This window comes from Pygocentrus nattereri, chromosome 2, assembly GCF_015220715.1.
Source record: "Pygocentrus nattereri isolate fPygNat1 chromosome 2, fPygNat1.pri, whole genome shotgun sequence".
In the NCBI taxonomy this organism is placed as follows: Eukaryota; Metazoa; Chordata; class Actinopteri; order Characiformes; family Serrasalmidae; genus Pygocentrus; species Pygocentrus nattereri.
Window position 1 is genome coordinate 49,630,726 of NC_051212.1, and position 20,618 is coordinate 49,651,343.

The 20,618-nt window shown below is 42.2% G+C and overlaps 1 protein-coding gene across 1 annotated transcript in view; it reads left to right on the forward strand.

Moving 5' to 3' along the window:
* slc25a36a (solute carrier family 25 member 36a) overlaps positions 1-20,618 on the forward strand; it is a 37,383-nt gene that overhangs the window by 2,166 nt on the left and 14,599 nt on the right. Inside the window, exons 2-4 of the mRNA XM_017719588.2 lie at positions 4,828-4,992; positions 8,895-8,972; positions 18,529-18,629. Coding sequence (XP_017575077.1) covers positions 4,828-4,992; positions 8,895-8,972; positions 18,529-18,629 — 344 coding nt within the window. The remainder of the gene's footprint in view (positions 1-4,827; positions 4,993-8,894; positions 8,973-18,528; positions 18,630-20,618) is intronic.

Below are 20,618 nucleotides of genomic sequence, written 5' to 3' on the forward strand. Positions count from 1 at the left end.
AGACAAATTTCCCAGGCCATTGCGGATAGTAAATAATATGGCTGTACTTGCGTTATAGACCGATTCCTAGTTCCTGTCACCTCTGTAAAGAAATTTGAGTCCGTGTGTTTGCTCTAATACTTCATTTCATATCAAACCACTCTGAAGGACCTTGTTTTATTGATGATATTATGCAGAGAAAAAGTGGAGGTCCCCTTTAAGAGCTACTGTGACCAAGAACTTGGCACGGACATGTGAAAGGCAGGGTTGGTGGGCATGCAGAAATGGGAGTGAACGTGGACATGGCCGCAGTAGCCAGTATCTGTCTATCAAAAGGGGAGTACGCATGCTTTAAAAGGGCCTGTCTTGGTGTCCAAATAGCATTCTCGTGATCGTCAAGGTCCCGAATAGTAAGATGCAGTGGCCACGCTTTCCTCTTGCCCCATATTTAGGACAGTTTTTGTGAAGTTACACTAAAAGCGAAGCAGAACTTTGTGTATCAAAGTACATTTGACTTTGTACTCTTCTACTCAGTGACTTGTGGAGACATCTGCTGGATGGTTGTGTGTCTATTAGTAAAAAAAAAGGTTTAGACTATCTCAACAAAAGTCATTGATGTTTTCTGGTGACTTCCTGCGTAGGGGTTCAGATCGGAGGCAACCGTGCAGAACAAATTAGCTGTTTTTTGTCTGATAACAGCTGAAGGAAATTAGCCACCGTGGGATGTTAGGAGTGAGATTTAGCCGGAAGGCTGAGCTTCTAAAAGCAATCCTCCATTATCTCTAATGGAAGGTCAGGTTGACCCCATAGGTTGCTTTTTGGATTTCGGATTTCAGAGCGATTTTGAGCGCCAGACGTCCAAGCTTAGCACACGTGGATTTTGATTAATAGCTCTGAATAAACTAAAGATCAGACTGCCTACTTGAATGCAGTCAAACATTTGTCAAAACTGGTTTTCCCTTCTTTGCTTTTGCTGTTTTAGGTCACTGTTTAGGCCTTGACACTTACTTTTATTCTCGAGTGGTCTCTTTAAGCACAGCACATGAAATGCTAATGCATAGTAATAGTCTTTTTCCAGCAATACGAATGATTAACCAGTCCGTTTGGGGAATGATTCTAGCTTGCTTTCATTTTGTTGGATTTTTCCCCTTTTTCCTTCCCATTTTGCACTAAATATTTGCTGCACTTCCCTTTTCTACCAAAGAACATAACTTGGCTGCCAAGAAAGTCCAAGAAGGCATCGGTTTCTGCAGAAATGTAGGGGGAGCCGAGCGAAAGGCAACTTTGTTTTGCTCCTGCATCTGTATGTGATCTCGTTTCCACACACAGCCGCCAGCGAACGAGCGAGTGAGTAAACTCCAGCAGTAACAAACGGGAGGCCACTGTATCTGGGGCGAAGGTCACGGCTGCCTGTATGTGGGTCGGCCTTTTTGAAAGGCGGGGTAAAAATAGGTTTTCGGAGAGAGAGAGAGAGGACGATTCACAGTCTGCTGCTTCGGTCAGGACGAGTGGCACATTAATCAGCGCGCACCGTTTTCCACATTAGAGCGAAGGTGGCACGGTCTGGCACGTTACGTAAAAAGGTCTCAGCTTGCTGGCAAGCATGTAACAGTGAGGTCATCAAAAATGGGGTCTTGGTAACTCTGACACCAGGTTGAGGGATCGATGAAGGGAGTAGACGGTGAAAGCTGAAACGTGAGAAGTTCATAGTTTGCGTTTGTAACTGTTGCACTGAACCCATGAAGCTATGAAGTCTGAGGCGGCCCTTTATTTAATTTCCAATCTAAGCCACCGTTGAGTCCCTGTTACTGATTTTTTAGGAGATATTTCTGGGGAAATTAGATGTAAGGTAGTCTCTTTGCATAAGGAAATGAAAATCAAAGGAAAAAGACGTCGCGTTCACGTCTTAGGGGTGGGGTGTCCTGATTCTTTTTGAGATAGAGGGGTAGGGTGAAGTGTTAGGGCTACAGTTTTTCAGAGGCCCACTCAAGACGGCTGCACATGCGACCAAGAAACACACAAATGTGAATATTTTCTCCGTTTAAAAATGCGATAAGCATTGTGTTATCTCAGGTTTATGTCATTTCCATATATTATGGGCCTTTTTGTCATAACAAGCATAACGTTGCTAGTAATGTGTTGATGTCTCTGTAGCTTACTAGCTGAATTCCACCATTTCCACCATGCTGGGGCCTCAGGCTTCAGAGCTGCTGCTCCATTTACGGTGGAACGGGGCAAATAGCTGACTTCAGCTTTATATCACTGAAGAATTTGGAGTGGTTGATTTAATAAATAATTGACCCCCTTTTTTGAAAGCATATGATTCCCTAAATTTACCTAAAGCCCAGCAGTGAGGAGCTGAACTTTACCCTCCTGCTATCACTGCAGCCTGGCAGGGTCGCCTACAGTGCAGTGCAAGTGGTCTGTTAATTAAGTTCTGCTCTTTATTATTTGAGGGCCCCATTTTGTAGGGAAGATTTCAAACCCCACCCATTGTAAATCTGTTCCAAGGGGCAACAAGATACTTGAAAACAAGGGTTAGGGGTAAATATAAAAAATGGGACTGGGGCTATCTCTGGCTGTGTTTACATGCAGAGATTTTTGCCAGTCCGATTGAAAACAATCGGATTACGGATTCAGACTGAGGTGCTTCTCACTCTGCTCAACAATCTGATGAAAATCTTCGTTTACGTCCTGCCACAAATAATCCAATACAAAATGACGCTCATGCGTGGAGTGCCGCTTAGAGTAAACGTTACCATGACGGCAAACCTCACGTGACGTCCAGTCGGCACGCTTGTGTTTTTAATGGTTTTAACTGATGTCAGGCTCAGAAAAATGTCCTTCACATGTATTTATAAAGGAAGACACAGAAGCTGGACGTCCGTCCCACCGCCGTATTTAACGTATTAATTCAGAGGATTATCCACCTCGTTCAATCGGATAGAAATTGTATTCCAATTGGCCTCAAACGGATTAGTCTATTCCGATTGGGGTGTTTACATGGACGTATTCTATTCCGATTGAGCTATTAGTCAGAAAATGCAACCACGTTCTAAGACTGAACTTTGGAGGTTTGGAAATTTGCAGATTTCTTTGAAAAACTGAAAGCTGCTAACCTGAAAAGCATAGAAGATTGAGCAAAAGCAAAGGGTGGACACAGTAAATACTGAATCATGTGTTAAAGAAAGTAGTTGAATCATTTTCTGTTGTTTTCTGTTTTTTCCCTGATGCTAAAAAAGAATATGGCGCTTATTGGCTGTTTTGACTGGCGATTAAATCAGTGTAGTGAGGTCTGTGGCTTTTGCACAGTGATGGGAATCATGCAAACTGGTTGCCTCAGTCCACAGCGAGGTAACTAACCTCAAATAGAAGTGGTTTCTGAAAGTGTGACCAGAGGTTTTTAGAGATAACTTTGTCTCACGGTATTGAAACCACATAAGCAAGTCTGAGATTAACACAGAGGTAAGTATGTAATGATTCGGGCAGTTTTCCCAGTGCTAATTAATGTGTAAGATCACTACTTGTTAAATTAGCCTTGTAATTCCAGTGCAGAACTAAAGAAGCAAACTTCAGCCACTAACAATGTCCAGATGATGGACAAGTGAGATACGGTCGAGGTTGAGTTTAATCTGTACGTTTAAACAGATGAGGTAATGTGGTTCGCTTCAAGACGACCCTGAAGGTGGCCTGGAGGCCTCAGCGTTCTGTACACGTGTTCACCATAACGCCGTCTACGCTCACCTTCGTACCCACCGCATACTCACATTGGCGCACACACGGGGGCAACACATGCTCTCGGTGAACTTGACCCACATCCAGCTGTCCCTTTTACCTAATAGCATGACTGTATGACTATAGTATTCACGTACACTTGACTAGCTGTCAATTCCAAGATAAACACAGCTGCGTGTACAGCAGTACACTCGTTTTGATTGAAGGGGAATTCCATAACATTTTTCCAATTTTCTGCTTAGTTCAGTTGCTAAGGAGCTAACACTTATTCTTATACACTTATAGTGGTTGGAATTGACATTCTTCATTCTGGAGAAACTTACTGAGTCAGAATTGCTCACAGTGGTGGTGATAGGAACCAGACGTCTGAAGAGTTTAATGCGTTTAAAGGCTCCCTAACATTTATCAGACACCTGACCAACTCAATATAATATCAACACTTTGCCTTTATTACAGCTTCCATTCTTTTCAGGAGACTTTTTGTTTGCAAAAGAATCTGCAGGGATATTTCTCACAGCTAAAAAAAAGGAAAGTTCACTCTTAGAAGTTGGTTGCATTTTCTGCTTCTTGCAGTGCAAGCTGTCCCAAACACATTGTGATGTTGAGGTCTGGACCCTGGGCTGGTCAGGACATTGTTCTGAGATCAGCAGCTGCTTTGTTTGATTTGATATGCAGATTATCTTTGTCTTTCTCTAATAAACAATATCTTGACAATTTTTTAGACTCAGCATTTCAGCGTTGAGTTGTCTTCTTCCTGTGGTAGGATGGACAAAAACACCTGTGGGTTTAAATGAGAGTGGAGCTTGATTTTCTCCTCTCTCTAAGGGATGAAAGCTTTAGCTATTGTTTATCTCGTGGTGACAGTTTTGGCGTGTCGTTTCCCGTTTTGACAGGAAATTAAATAAATGAAGGGTTTCCGCTGATTTTTGCACTGAACATCGGGATTTGTGTACGTCACTAATTTCAGTTTTTTTCTTTTTTGAAGATTAAGCTTTCAGGGTCAGAATAGCTTTGTATAGATTTTCTTCCCACTCGTCAGGTCTTTATGTTCTTGTTAGCATGCTATGAAATTCCTCTCATAACCTCTCTTTCTGTCTTGGCCTTTCTGTGTAGCTGTGGGGGCACCGTTGGTGCCATTTTGACGTGTCCACTGGAGGTGGTGAAGACAAGGCTGCAGTCGTCCTCGGTAACGCTCTACATCTCTGAGGTGCAGTTGAGCACCGTCAATGGCGCCAGCGTGGCCCGCATGTCCCCTCCTGGACCCCTGCACTGTCTCAAGTGAGTACTTCCATTATGTCCCAGTTCACACTGTGTGGTGATTTCAAATATATGGATACTGCTCCTCGTTTTCTGGTTGAAAGTCTGCTGATGGTGTATTTTGAAGGTGGGAGGAAGCGGTTCGGGGGGATACGTGAGGGTGGGCTGTTTGAATGTTTGCTTTTTTTCTGCTTGATGGCTTGTGCAGAGAACATTACTAGGAATTGCTAGGTTAATATATTAGGAATATCATGTGCATTTTTTTAGCCTGTACTTGAATGGCTTGTCAGGATTTCTTCAACGTAATGGAAGGTGGGGTTGATCTATTTGTTCAATGCATGCTGGGTACTGTAGTAAAACAACACTGACACAAAAAGCATACAAAATCTTTGCTTTCTTTGCTTTGCTAGTTTAGGCCAATATGCCCCTTTAAGCAAAAAGTGACCGTGCTGCCCACAATGACCTAAGGTATGCAGATGTCTTGTTTTGTTTTGTTTTTTTCCTTAGGATGATAAAGCTGCACTCTTTGTACAACCACTGGAGTGCAGATAATAGTAGTTCATATTTACACCCTCTTTTCTGGTGCTGGTTCATTGTGTAATTTTGGCTGTAGAGCTTGTTTTGATGGCAGGTTCCATTCCTTAGTAATTGGACAGAATGTTCTCCATGGCCTTTGCCCCTGTTCCACTGCCTCTACCTGCCTGCAGTTAAATGCCAATCACAGATGATTCATAACTGTCATTGTCAGCATGTGCCCACAGTAATAGGGTGTTATATCATTGGGCTGCCTTAATAGTTACCGCCTCTCGTTTTGAACCCAGTGGACATGCTGGCATGTAGCACATGTAGTGTAAATGTACGGAAAATATCTCCGTAATCTTGAGATTCAGTGAGTGCATTTACATACACTTAATAGTTTGATGATAGCAGAAGATCTGAGGTTTTGTCTGTTCAGAGTCACGAGTCAAGCAGTAATCTGATTTCTGCTTTGCAGCCAAGCAATAAACTCGTAGAAGAAATTGTGATGTAAATATAACATAAATTATCAAATGACTTAGCAAAAATTGTGAGTGCATATTATCTAGATGACGAATATTTAACTCCTTCATACTGTCGCTCTACATTGCTCTATTAATCTCATGTAAGACGTTAAATAACCAGACCCAAATCAATTAATGACGATGATGATGATTAAGTGCATCTAAACACACTCTGTGATGCTTAAATAGGTCATTGTTGGAGATTGGAATGTTTACCATATGAATATTTAATGTTACAAAGCAACACAAGCCGAGTGGTTCCCAGGGCTGTATCGTGCCGTTCCGCACGGGTGCTGACTTGTGAGACCGTTCATGGTTTCTGCTGCTGTGCTGCTAAATCAGAATCAGAAAACATTGAACAAAACTACGCAGAAGAGTGGCTAACTGCTAACGGCCTAATATCTACACACACACCAGACATGAGACTTTGACCTCTAAATTTTTTTTTAAGCACAGTAGAGCAAATCAACAGATAGCCAATGCCTTATGTCATCCCGTTGAACCGTCCTGTGATCTGGAACACGAAACATGCATAGTTTTGGAGGGGATTTTTCCAGTGTGGCACTACTGACTTTTTCCTGTTCTAATTTATCAAACCTTGAAGTGGAAAAAAAAGATTTACTATCCATTTAGCTAATATTTGTTGCTGGGGTATCCCAGGTGGTTGCTAAGGTGCTGCTAGGTGTTGCTATTATGCAACACTGCTGTCAGGAAAAAAAACACAGACCAGTAAACTCACAGGAGAAGAAAAAAACATTCTTAACTTAATTTTCATGGTTTTAGCTCAAATCTGTAGTAGTGTTGCAACTTGATTGTAAGAAAATAAATATGAAGGCCAAGTTTGCTTTTTCAGACCAGCTTATTTGATTGTCAGCTGAAATTGTGATTCACTTCCATGGCTCCCCTCTGTGTTGATAGATGGGCATTCCTCTTTGGCTTTCTCTCTGCTAGAGTATTTCCACATTTAGCAGAGCCATGTGCTGCTGCAGACTTTTTCTGACTGGGTTTTCTTTTTGGTCTGCTGGGAAGTAATGTGGCAATCCAAATGCGTTGTATCACATCTGAGGGGAAAAAAAAAGGAAAACATGGAAAAGTAGGTCAGCAGAGAATTCCTAACTGAGGCAGATGAAGTAGCAGAAAGTCAGTGTTGTGCACAGAGGGCCTGTGCTTGTGACTCAGCACATTTTGGAGGCTTTTGAGGGAAAGAGGAAAGGGCTTTACGTAGCTTGTGTTTTTGTGTCCCTCCCTCAGACCTTTTTTTATAACCATATACATAATTAATGTCAATGTGCTGCCTGCAGGAAGCATGAAGCAAAAGCATGATGTCTAAGAGCAAGCTGGAGATGGAGAGACCTTCTGAAATGCCACAGTTTGTCCAAATGCAATATTATATGCCAGAAATTCTTTTGTAGTGGGTGTTTAACCACATTTGTCTTGGCTTTTGGTGTATCTGTACACTTGGAACAGCCGTTTTAAGCAGTCTTTGGGTTTTTTGAATGTAACAATACTCCTTCAGTCAATTTTCCAAGAAATTCCTCATAAGGAATTTCCAAGGAATGCTTGCATGTAGGTTTAGGTGCTTCAGTTGGACTATTGATGCCATACTGAGGACAGCAGAGCAAATGCCTGATGCCATGGCAACAAGAAGTCACATCAGTGTTTCCATTATTAAGTCTTGCTGATGGCTGGCTCGCGTCATCCCGTTCAGCTGTTAATAGAACCAAGCTTTCATTCCTAGATTTCAGCAGCGGGTCCTTTTTTTTTCCTCCCAGACTAGACATGGAGCTTATGATGTCTGCATGCTCTGGGATTCAATGTGAATCTGATCAAAATCACCATGAATTCAATTTAAAAAGGCCTGATGCACAGTACCTTCTCCTTAGCACTGGTCAGTTGGCCTAAAATTGTGTGGATCTTTTCTTTAAGCTAATCCATTTTGACTTGGACGTCCTCCAAACAGTGGAACCTTGGTCCCCCCAAAAAACAGGTTTTGGTCCATTTCTTAGTGCACTCAAGTTCAGGTGGCTGCTGGCAGGAATGGATTTCTTTTTTATTACAGCAGGTTTAGAATTGTCGTTTCATAGCTATACTGGAGCAAATTTCATGGCTATATATTGGAGCAAATTAACAGTAAAATTCCATGATTCTGTGACCAATCATTTTTTTGTTCATACCATTTTAGGAGCCTCTGTGTTGGGGTTAGAATGCAAGAATAGAAACAAAGCATTGGTTCAGCTCAGAGCAAACTAATTGATTTTAATTTTCATTTTCTGAGCCCTGCTTATTAGACCTGTAGCCAGTCTCAGTTAACCGAGTAAACATGGTAACAGGTCCTTGGAGCGTTAACAAATGAAGTCATTAATTTATTATAATGACATTGTGCAAACTATTGCAAGACACTGCTGCTATTTCCATGCCACACATTGTGTTCATCACAATTTATCTTACAGTTTAAACATACTGAGTTTCCTGTATCAGTAACATATTTACTGTAAGGATGATGTGCTTGTAGAAATGTGGCTGTGGCTGATCTTCTACACCATTATACTTAAATGGCTGTACATATTGGCCAATAACAATACAAATGCAGAAAATTAAGCTAAACCTCTTTGGATTGAAATGAGAGAGAAATATTTATGATTCTGCACTATTTCTGGTCTTACTCTTGTTTATTTATGTATCTCTATATATGTATATATGTATGTATGTATGTATACACACACACTTTCTAAACCGCTTATCCTTCTGGGTTACGCTGTGCAATAAAACACTAAAATACAATAGTATGTGTGCTCCTTTTCAGCACCCCATTCAAGCCATTTAAATTGTGCCCTCAATTTGCTGCACTGATGCTAATCTATCTGTCCTCTCTGTTTGTCTTAGGTTGATATTAGAGAGAGAAGGTCCTCGTTCACTCTTTCGAGGACTGGGACCTAACCTAGTGGGAGTGGCTCCATCAAGGTACGTCTCCTGGGTAGATAAATGACATTCAGACACACACTTTGATATTACTGTCCTGAAAGAAGTGAACTTCTATGCACTGCTATCTACCACATTGTCTAGAATTTATTGGCACATTTCCAGTCTTTTGTTGACGTTGGTGTTTAACACACTTTATAAATGGTACAGTTTTCAGGACCACCCAAATACTGACAATACCGTTTGTTATGGTCCCAACAACAACTACATTTAAAAAAGCTAACATGTCAGTGCTAAACGCAATGAAGTGCTCATGTTTACTAGGATAAACAATGAAAACTCTCTTATAAAGCTTGTTTTGAAGGAAGGCTTTACTGTAACGATTTGGCAGCAGCAGTCATTTCATAGTCCACAACTTCAGAAGTGCTTTTAGCTGGCATTGCATCATGTTGAAGAAACAGACTCATAACAATTTCAAGAAATGTTATGGGGGAGATTAGATATAAGATAACCCACTTGCACAAGGAAGGGAACAGTTAATGGGAAAAAAACAGTATCTAACAGTGGAGTTCAGAAAATGATTAAAAGTAAATGGGTCTCCTAACAACTGCAGCTGAGCTGCTTTTGGAGATTCTGATCCTTTTAGCATTTGCAAAAAACGTTCCGATTGCTAAAACAGCCAATTCAATCTCTTGGTTGTTGCCATGCCAACACCAAAGAAGACTGTCTTTGGTCAGGAAGTTCGTGTCACAGCAAAAATTGGCAAAAATTGTACAGAGGGCAGATAAAATAGTGCTGCATTTTCGCTGTCCGAAAAAAAGAGACTTTGCACCTTTTCCCAGCACCTAGTTCTCTAATCATATCAGATTGACTTTGCTGCAGACTCATGGGTTTCTTGTGTGAACTGTACTGTGATGAATAGGTCTTATAATTCCATCTAGCAGTGTGTTTTCTACTGGGATTTTCTCCATTACTGGAGCTAGAGATGAAACATTTTCCTTTCTGAACCATTGCATAACTGCGTATTAATCATATCTCACTTCCTTGAAAGGGAATTCCACAGATTTTTCACCTTTTTACATAATTAAAAGAGTAAGATGTAAAGAAAAATGCCCTGTTGATGATTGATCAGAGTAGCATGCTGTCTAATGATGTAAAATCATTTATGGCACACGGGTACATGCAGGACAGAATAGTGTTGAAAGAAGACTTTTTTTGTTTTTAACACTTTGTCATTGCATATATAAAAAATACGTATGTGGAAACATAGTAAATACGATAAGTTGTATTGGTGTTAATAACCCCTATGAAAAGACTAAAACAGGACTTGTGTACCCTGCCCGGAACAGGGTTACCGGGACCCCATCCTGGAGCCAGGCCTGGGGGACGGGCACGCCAGCGAGCGTCTGGTGGCCGGGCATTTACTCATGGTGCCCGGCCGGGCCCAGCCCGAAGGAGTTACATGAGTTCCCCCCTCCCATCGACCCACCACCAATGGGAGGGGCAGTAGTAGGGGTTCGGTGCTTTGTAGATCGGGCAGTGTCCGAAGGCTTGGGCCTTGGCGTTCTGATCCTCGGTTGCTGAAACTGGCTTTTGGAACTTGGAACATTACCTCACTGGCAGGGAAGGAGCCTGAGTTGGTGCGCGAAGTTGAGAGATACCGGCTAGATATAGTCGGGCTCACCTCAACACACAGCTTGGGCTCTGGGTCCAATCTCCTTGAAAGGGGCTGGACTTTATTCTTTTCTGGAGTTGCCCATGGTGAGAGGCGGCGGGCTGGTGTGGGCTTTCTCATAGCCCCTCGACTCGATGCCTGTATGTTGGGGTTTTCTCCGGTGGACGAGAGGGTAGCTTTCCTACGCCTTCGGGTTGGGGAACGGGTCCTGACTGCTGTCTGTGCTTATGCACCGAACAGCAGTTCAGAGTACCCAGCCTTCTTAGAGCCCTTGGAAAGGGTGCTTGAAAGTCCTCCTCCTGGAGACTCTATTGTCCTACTGGGGAACTTTAACGCTCACGTGGGCAATGACAGTGAGACCTGGAGGGGTGTGATGGGGAGGAATGGCCTCTCTGATCTGAACCAGAGTGCTGTTCAGTTTTTGGACTTCTGTGCAAACCACAGTTTGTCCATCACGAACACCATGTTTGAACAAACGGATGTCCATAAATGCACATGGCACCAGGACACTCTAGGCCGCAGTTCAATGATTGACTTTGTAGTCGTGTCATCTTGCTTCCATGCGTTTTGGACACTCGGGTAAAGAGAGGAGCTGAGCTGTCAACTGATCATCACCTTGTGAGTTGGATCAGGTGGTGGGGGAAGATGCCGCTCAGACCAGGCAAGCCCAAACGTATAGTGAGGGTTTGCTGGGAACGTCTGGCAGAAGAACCTGTCAGATTGATCTTCAACTCACACCTCCGTCAGAACTTTGACCAGATATTGGGGGAGGTGGGGGACATTGACTCAGAATGGGCCATGTTCCACTCCTCCATTATTGAAGCGGCTGACTGTAGCTGTGGCCGTAAGGTAGTTGGTGCCTGTCGGGGCGGTAATCCTCGAACCCGGTGGTGGACACCCCAGGTGAGAGATGTCGTCAAGCTGAAGAAGGAGTCCTACCGGGCATGGTTGCCCTGTGGGACACCAGAGGCAGCTGGCATGTATCGACAGGCTAAGCGATCTGCGGCTTCAGTCGTCACCAAGGCAAAAACCCATGTGTGGGAGGAGTTTGGTGAGGCCTTGGAAAGTGACTTTAAGTCGGTTCCAAAAAGATTCTGGCAAACCGTCAGGCGACGGGAAGGGAAAGCAGTGTGCCACTAGCACTGTATATAGTGGAGGTGGTGTCCTGCTGACTTCGACTGAAGACGTCATTGGGCGGTGGAAGGAATACTTTGAGGACCTTCTCAATTCCACCGACACGTTCTCCAGTGAGGAGGACTGGGGACATGGGAATAGGCTTGTCCATTACTGAGGCCGTAGTCGCTAAGGTAGTTAAGAAGCTCCTTGGTGGCAAGGCTCCAGGGGTGGATGAGATCCGCCCTGAGTTCCTCAAGGCTCTGGATGTTGTGGGGCTGTCTTGGCTCACACGCCTTTTCAACATTGTGTGGACATCAGGGGCGGTGCCACTGGATTGGTTCATGGGAGTTTGCCCAACCAGTCCACATGTGCTTTGTGGATCTGGAGAAGGTTTGCAGCCGAGTGTGAAGCGGCCGGGATGAGAATCAGTACCTCTAAATCCGAGACCATGGTTCTCAGGCGGAAAAGGGCGGAGAGCCCTCTCAGGGTCGGGGAAAGGCTCTTGCTTCAAGTGGAGGAGTTCAAGTATCTTGGGGTCTTGTTCACGAGTGATGGTAAAAGGGAGCGGGAGACAGGCGGATTGGTGCTGGGTCAGCAGTGATGCGGGCTCTTTACCGGTCTGTTGTGGTAAAGAAAGGGCTGAGCCATAAGGCAAGGCTCTCGATTTACTGGTTGAACTACGTTCCCACCCTCACCTATGGTCATGAGCTTTGGGTAATGACCGAAAGAATAAGATCGCGAATACAAGCGGCCGAAATGAGTTTCCTCCGCAGGGTGTCTGGACTCTCCCTTAGAGATAGGGTGAGAAGTTCGGTCATCCAGGAGGGACTCGGAGTAGAGCCGCTGCTTCTTCACGTCGAGAGGAGCCAGCTGAGGTGGTTCGGGCATCTGGTTAGGATGCCTCCTGGTTGCCTCCCTCGGGAGGTGTCACAGGCAAGTCCACCTGGGAGGAGACCCCGGGGAAGACCCAGGACACGCTGGCGTGACTATATCGCCCAGCTGGCCTGGGAGCGCCTCAGAATCCCCCTTGCAGAGCTAGTGGAAGTGGCTGGGGAAAGGGAGGTCTGGGCCTCATTGCTTAGGATGCTGCCCCCGCAACCCGAACCCCGGAGAAGCGGAAGATGATGGATGGATGGATGTATTGGAGTTGTAGACTTTGTGTCCTCTGGTTTATGTCACTCTCCTTGAACAAAATGAATGAGCTGAGTTCATGTATTGAGGTCAAGTTGTTGAGTGTTTTTCAGCATTTTCCAACTTGTGTGATATGGAGTAGTAATTAAGATTAGACAGCTCTGCTCCGAGAGGGTCTTCCCAGGTCCATACATCTAGGCCTATAATTTCCTTATCTGAACCTGATATGTATGTAACTGGGTCAATGACTTGAAGCCTAAGTTTTCTGTCCGACAGCATATATATACACCCTGAGTTGCAATTTACCCCAGTGCTCTTCTCTGATTGGCAGTTTATGAATGTTTACAACCTAAGTAAATTACAAATGAACTCTTAAGTACCTTTGTCTTCATAATACCCTTCACTTGGGCCATGATAATTACATCAGACTCCTAGAACTAGGTGAGTTCACTGAGTTGGTAAAGAATCTGCTTATGAAACATGCACAGCGATGCTGTGTTTACGTGTTGGTGGTAGAGAGACAACAGCAAACCAGACATTCCAGTGTTTTCAGTGCAGCAGTAATGTCACCAAATTCTGCCACTGCCTACGACAATCTTCTGTTGACCTCAGTGAGTAGAATGTTCCCTCATGAATTTACTAAAGTTTTTCTGGAGACCACAGCGACAATAACAAGTCTTGCAATTAGACCATTGGGGAGTGCAGAGTTTTTACGATGGGCATAAGTTCAGTCTCATCCTTTTTAAACCATTAATTGATAATGTCATTAGGCTGTAATCTATTCATTTGCTCCGTCATTGCATTTGGTGTCAGTAGAGCAATGTGCCAGACATTTTTTTAGACAATGTAAAAAAACAGCGGTTTTACAAGCCTATAGTATTAATGTTAGCACTTGGCACCATAGCCTGTTATTAAAGTCTGCTACAATTAATTAGGCTGGCCTCTTTCTAAATCTGAATCCTCATCATTTGAGCTTTCGAGGACACCGCTCTTAATACATGTTAGTTAATAATTGCTGAAAACGTTAGAAGGCTGAACTGTTTGACTGTTAAATTATCTTTTTTTTCTGTGATTTTATTTGTTCATTTTTTGTGCGGGCCTGAAATCATCATGTTTAAAAAATGCACTGGAGCCACCCTTAGCATGACACTGCCCCTAACACTATAATGTTATACAAGCTAGAGTGCTTTAGCAGGTTTTCACATTTTTTTTAATGTGAATTGTTGATGGCCTAACTTTATTTGGCTAAGTTATGCTAGTAATACCTACTGCTAACTTGCATATGACGTGTGACCATACAGCCACATTTTTGTGCATCACTGTCCTTAATTCTTTTGGGTTTCACAGCTGGAACGGCTGCCTCATGACCAGCGCACTGTTATGTAAAGGCCTCTCTCAGATCTGTTGGAAAGCAGCCAAAACTGGCGTACATGCACCGGTTTGCATGCTGTGCTGTCTGCAAGAGTGCTGACTTACACGACAGTGTGCCTCGACGCTGTGAATGAGCCCGACTCATTCTGTCTTAATCTGAGCTACCGCAGTGCTCTGAATTCCTCTGGCTTCATCTTTTTTTTTTTTTTTTTGTCCAGTTGCTTAAAATAAACCCTGACTGAAATCTGGGATGGCTTCCTCACGTCGGATTGGTGGGAATGAGACAGATGTGGAAGCTGGCATGGGATTGGCCAGACGTATGATTGGCACGGATTGGCTGCACACGGGGGGGAAAAGGAGGTGGCTTAGCTTGTGGAAATGTACTGGCTCCCTCAGCCGTGGAATTAAGCATCTCTGCTGTAATCTAATGGCTGCTCAGGCAGTCGGCGCTTCATCTGGCACACGTTCAGAATGGCAGAAGTAAAAATCTGCCTGTGTGTGATGGTTACGTAAGCTAGGAGGCTACACACGCGGCACAGGGGCTTAAAGCTAGAAGGGAAATTTTGATTTGCCGTAATCCTGTTTTGTGAGTGGGTGGCTCTGGGCTAAATTGCCTAGTACAGAGAAAAAAAACCAGTTCTAATACTTGTGATCCAGTCGAGGCGAGGCTTACCCTTACTTACACTATCTTCTAAAAATGGAATACTGTGCATCAGGGCTCTGGTGCTTTTCCTGCATTAGCTCACAATTGGCATCACTATATTCACAAGACAGTTTGGTTCATATCACAGCATGAACGTGGCAACAGAAGGTCCATGAGGCCACTGTATGTGATTGTGTTATTGGAGGGTCTGTGAGATAACTTGGCATTTTCTCTTGATGGTAGGAGGGGGAGGTGAGACATGATATTACTGATTAATATGATTTTTCTTGTAATCAAGACATCTTAGAGGCATTCATCTAAAAATGTCTTTTTAAATGATGAGGTATGATGAATCATGCTTAATATGACCTGGAACATGATTTCCATGATCAGTTCTTTCATTCATTATGACTCCGTTTAATCAGCTAATTGGGTCAAGTGAAGTGTTCCCATATTTTTGAAATGGTCCTGTACTGTAGTCTCTGCTGTCTGTATAACCACCCTTTCTGTCAGGTGGAGAGCACCAACATTTTCAAGCAAAGTAGCTGATGAGCTTTGTTGCTGATGATTTTATTATTGACATTATTGTGTGTTTCTATACATGTTGCTATTCTATGTATGCGTGGACCCTCACAGAGCGTCATTCTTAGCACTGCAGTAACGCTGATGTGGTGGTGGTAGTAGTGTGTTGGTGTGTGCTGTGCTGGTCTGAGTGGATCAGACACAGCAGTGCCACTGGAGTTGTGTCCACTCGCTGTCCACTGTACTCCATTAGACATTGCTGCCTTGTCATATGTTCATATATATATATATATATATATATATATATATGTGTGTGTGTGTGTGTGTGTGTGTGTGTGTGTGTGTGTGTGTGACTGTGTATCCACACACTACTATGTATTACATACAGTACATTAGAATTGAAGATGCTCAGAAAAAAAGTTAATATTAAAATAAATGGGAGTAACATCACTACTATTCATCTAGTTTTACTAGTTATCATCAGTCAGTGTTTCATTATGTTTAATCAGATGTGCTGGTGATGAAATGTAACTAATCTTTGTGATAGCTGGGGGCAACATGGATAAATCCAGAACCCAACTGGTTCTTCTCATACGTTTACAAGATATCAACTACTCAGAGTAAATTCTCAATACTTTTTTATTCTGTTTATGTTGATTTCTTTATTCTAATGATACTTGGTGTTTTCACTGGCAGAAACACATGGGATATATTGATTTAAGTCTTTGTTTTATTGATTTGATTGGCCTTGCTGGAAGAACCCTGCTTTGCCTTTTGGGAACAGTGCGGCCTTTGGGATCACTCACGGATGTTTTGAGTAATTCTCAGTATTTTGTGTTGATTTAAAAGTTGCTTTCTCAGGCCCAGTGTTGCTGCCATTTCTTGCAGAGATTGTCAGATCACAGGCACTTTCATCTAGCTGTTTGCTCGAGAGTTTGGCAAAGAGGTGGTTATATACTTGACATTTAAACAGACTTGATCACAGTTCAGTAACATGTTACACCTACAAGCAAAGTACTTGTAGTAGTGGAGTGGGTGTGATTTTTATTGCTGTGATGAAAGACATAGTGGGAATCTTTTCATCACGCACTACAGTCACTGTAGTTTTAAGAGGCTTTAGCAACTTAATATCTTTGGCATCTGGAAGGTCCATGAATTCTACCGTGTCGATCTGCTGTTCCACCTTGTTTGAACATCTGGCACATGCTTGTGTTGAGACAAGGGAAGCACAATTTGCATTGCAAAACAGAAGTGACACAGCTGCGATGAAACAGTGGCATCATTTTCAGTTTTTTTTCCAAAATATAAAGATTTTTCACGTTTTCTGATTCAGTGTTGAGATGAGTGGTTTGGTGTGAAATGGCACGTTGTAAAGAAATTAGATTTGCCAAGTTTCTTTTTAACAGCCGATATAAACATCATAATTTTTATTGTGCAAAATCGTAAAAACCCAATACTAAACAATATTTAGGTAAAACCATGTCAAAATTTCTTTCTAACAAACATTGCGCCGCAGACTCAAATGGTGCTAAATGTTTTTCTCCATTCCTACGAGATGCATCTTCTTCTGCTTTTTGTTCAAATTTTCTGTTCCACCTTAAATTGAGGAGCCATTACATTCTAGCAGCTGCACAGGTACCTGAATGTAACTGACTTGACCCTGACATGACACTATTTAAGGTGGAATGGGAGGTTTTGGGGGTGGGGGGACTATAGCTTCAAGGTCTGGAGACCACAACTCCATCTAATGCAGCTGACCGCTCCTCAGCCAGACCTCATCGTTCTGGAGTCCATGTTAGGCTGAGGCTAACTCAGGCTAATGCCTCCTGTCTTTAAAGTAAAGTGGGCTATGCCAGATGAATAGGACTAGCTAGTGGGAGGTGATGGAGGGTCTGCTGCGTTTTCACTTTCATTGTAAACTTGAAAACATCCATTCAGTTAAAGTGACTCACTTTAGCATGGTTTCTACGTTGGGTTATGAGTTTTGTCATAACCTTTATACCAGTAAAAAGTGCTTATTACTGGTATAAAAATTGACATAACTAAGGACTGACTTCAAAAAGTATACTGCCCACTATTAATAGGAACCAAAATGGTGGAAAATTTGAAAACATGATTTCTTTGGGTACCGCTTTGCCACACATTAACAACTCTGCCATGCATGTATTTTAAAAAAAATTATATCATTTATAAACACTGGTAACACAATTACAAAATGATGTCCCAGGCATCAGGCAGTTTAGTCATATCCATTTTATATTCTATCTCTCTGAGGGGGAGTTTTTAGTGTCATTAAACGCTTTAGACGTCTGATTCCCATCAGCACCACTGTGAAGAGTTCTGACTTGCATTTCATATTAGACCCGTCTGAATGCCTTTGGTTACATAATGACAATTTAATTATGTAGAAATGTTGTAAAATTGATGGAATTCCTCTTTGGCAGCGATGCAGTTCATTGTTGTACTGTATGTTATGTATGCACTCACTGGCCACTATTAGGTACACCTGTTCAATTGCTCTACACAAATAGCTAATCAGCCAATCACATGGCCACAATGCATTTAGGCATGTAGAGGTGGTCAACACAACTTGCTGAAGTGCAGGCCAAGCATCAGAATGGGGGGAAGAAAGAGGATTTAAGTGACTTTGAACGTGGCGTGGTTGTTGGTGCCAGACGGGCTGGTCTGAGTATTTCAGAAACCGCTGATCTACTTGGATTTTCACGCAGAACCATCTCTAGGGTTTACAGAGAATGGTCCAAAAAGAGGAAATATCCAGTGAGCGGTCAGTTGTGTGGACGAAAATGCCTTGTTGATGTGAGAGGTCAGAGGAGAATGAGCAGACTGGTTCCAGATGATAGAAAGGTAACAGGAACTCAAATAACCAACCAAAATCTCTGAGGAACGTTTCCAACACCTTGTTGAAAATATGGCACGAAAAATTAAGGCACTTCTGAAGGCAAAAGGGGGTCCAACCTCTTACTAGTACCTAATAAAGTGGCTGGTGAGTGTATTTAATTGTAACAAAACACAAATAGTTATTTCTGTACAGCAAACTTAACATGGGTGCTGCTTGAATCCCATCAGATGTTTCAAATAAGAAGCCAGGATTTATCGGCTGTCTTGATCTTTGTCCACAGAGCGATCTACTTTGCGGCTTACTCCACAACCAAAGAGAAGCTAAATGCCGTGCTCGAGCCTGACTCCACGCAGGTCCACATGGTGTCTGCCGGCCTTGCGGGTAAGGGTCCCAGCCACGACACTTTCATTTTTTTTTTAATGGTTTTTAGAAGCATTTTGATTTTAGATACTAAACCTTTGCATTGGTTTCTTTGGTTTGTGTGTCACCCTTTGAACTAAAATGGTACTCACCTCTTAGTAGTCACAGTACTAAATTAGTATCTTGGGAGATGTTTTATAACCAGTGTTTTGAAAATGGTTCTTGTTGTTAAGCACAGTAAAGTAGCATAGTGTAGACAACTCCGGTCTAGAGAGCTAGTTGTTTGTTTGTTTATTTATTTACTTACTTACATTTGGTGTGTCATTGAACATCATCTTGTACAAATGGAGAATGGTTAGCCTAAGGCATATGGCACGTGTATTGGACGTTTTGTTAGCATCTAGTCCGAAAGCACAATTGAAGACTTTCAGGATCAAAATGTCTTAACTTCTGGACCCATTTAAAAAAAATAAAAAAATAAAAATACACAGCTTGTGAAGCCAAATATTCAGCAGTTTTTGCCTCATTATAAACAGTGAGTTAGCACAATTGAATCAGAAGTAATGATTGGTCAGTACACAACCTGCCAATGGGCAGGTTTGGGGTAAAGAATTACTTTATCTGATTCATGGAAATGAAGATTTTTCATGAAAGATGATGATGCAAAAGGCCAAAATTGAGCACAATGGCCCTTATTCATCAAGTTGACCAAATCTGGTCAAATCTGACCGTACAATGAGTGCACGCCAGTTTTGTTGGTTGACAGGTTCATCATTGGCGTATTTGTATGATCACGTCTGGTAGTAGCTTTGTATAATATTTGAGCAACCTGAAAAATGCTATTGATACTAATAATTATGCACACAAAGTGGATATACTTATGTAATATGCTATTTAAAGACACACAGCACATTCTTTTCCTTTCGATTACTAATACAGTAAATAACTACTGCCCAAAAAACCACAAAACACAGCTTGCAGTATGTTTTGCAATAAAAGCTCAAGCAGCCAATGTTTTAGTATAATGATCGCATCATTCTACCATCTCACATAAACCTAATACAAGTTGTTTATTTTGTGTTTTGTTTATTTTCAGTCATAACTTTGACACTATAAAGCTATTTTAACCTATTTTTGCAGGCCTGAATGAACTATGAACTAATATTTAAATATTATTTTAATATTTAAAATTAAAATAGTCAAATAAAACATTTGTCATGTAACTGTTATCATATTAAATAGAGCACTATTGGCTCCCTATGAGTGAGATGTTGAGACTACATTGAGCTGCTAGTGAACAAGGAGGACTGCCGTGCCGAGATTAGACAGCTCAACTGTGGCTTTTTTCTAATGCCCCAGTAAAATAGCATCTAAACACACAAAGAAAACAAAAGTTTGCTTGAAGAAAATAAATATTATGTACTTCAACTGAGGGACCTTCAGAAGAGGAGGGTGTTGCATTTTATGGCTACTGAGAAATGTTTAAGCTCTAGCCAGTAGTGGCAGCAGTGCACTCCCTAGGTTTCTAAGTCAAGAGTTCATAAAATGATTTTAAGACTTGGTAGACCACCAAAACATCAGATAAACAGTATCAAGCAGTAAAAGCTTTTATCTGTGGCAGAAAGTCAAGCACCGAAGAAGACGGGCATAAAAGAAGAACCTTTGCAAATGAAAGATGTTGCTGCTGCTCTGAGAACAATGGACTGACCTCAACATCACTGACTGATTATTGGTTCATGAGAAACAAACAATGCAACCAACTTCTAAGACTGAACTTTGGAGGTCTGGAAAAATATCCCTGCGGATTTCTTTGGAAAAACTGAAAGCAAGTTTTCTAAAAAGAATGGAAGCTGCAATGAAGACTTCATTAAATACTGGAAATATTTAAATCTGCACTCAACTTTGATGAATAAGGGCCAAAGCGTTTGTTTATATGTAAACAAGACAGGCTGTATTTATGAGGCTGTTTATATGCAGTCTACTGCTACGAGCAAACAGAACATTCGGAAT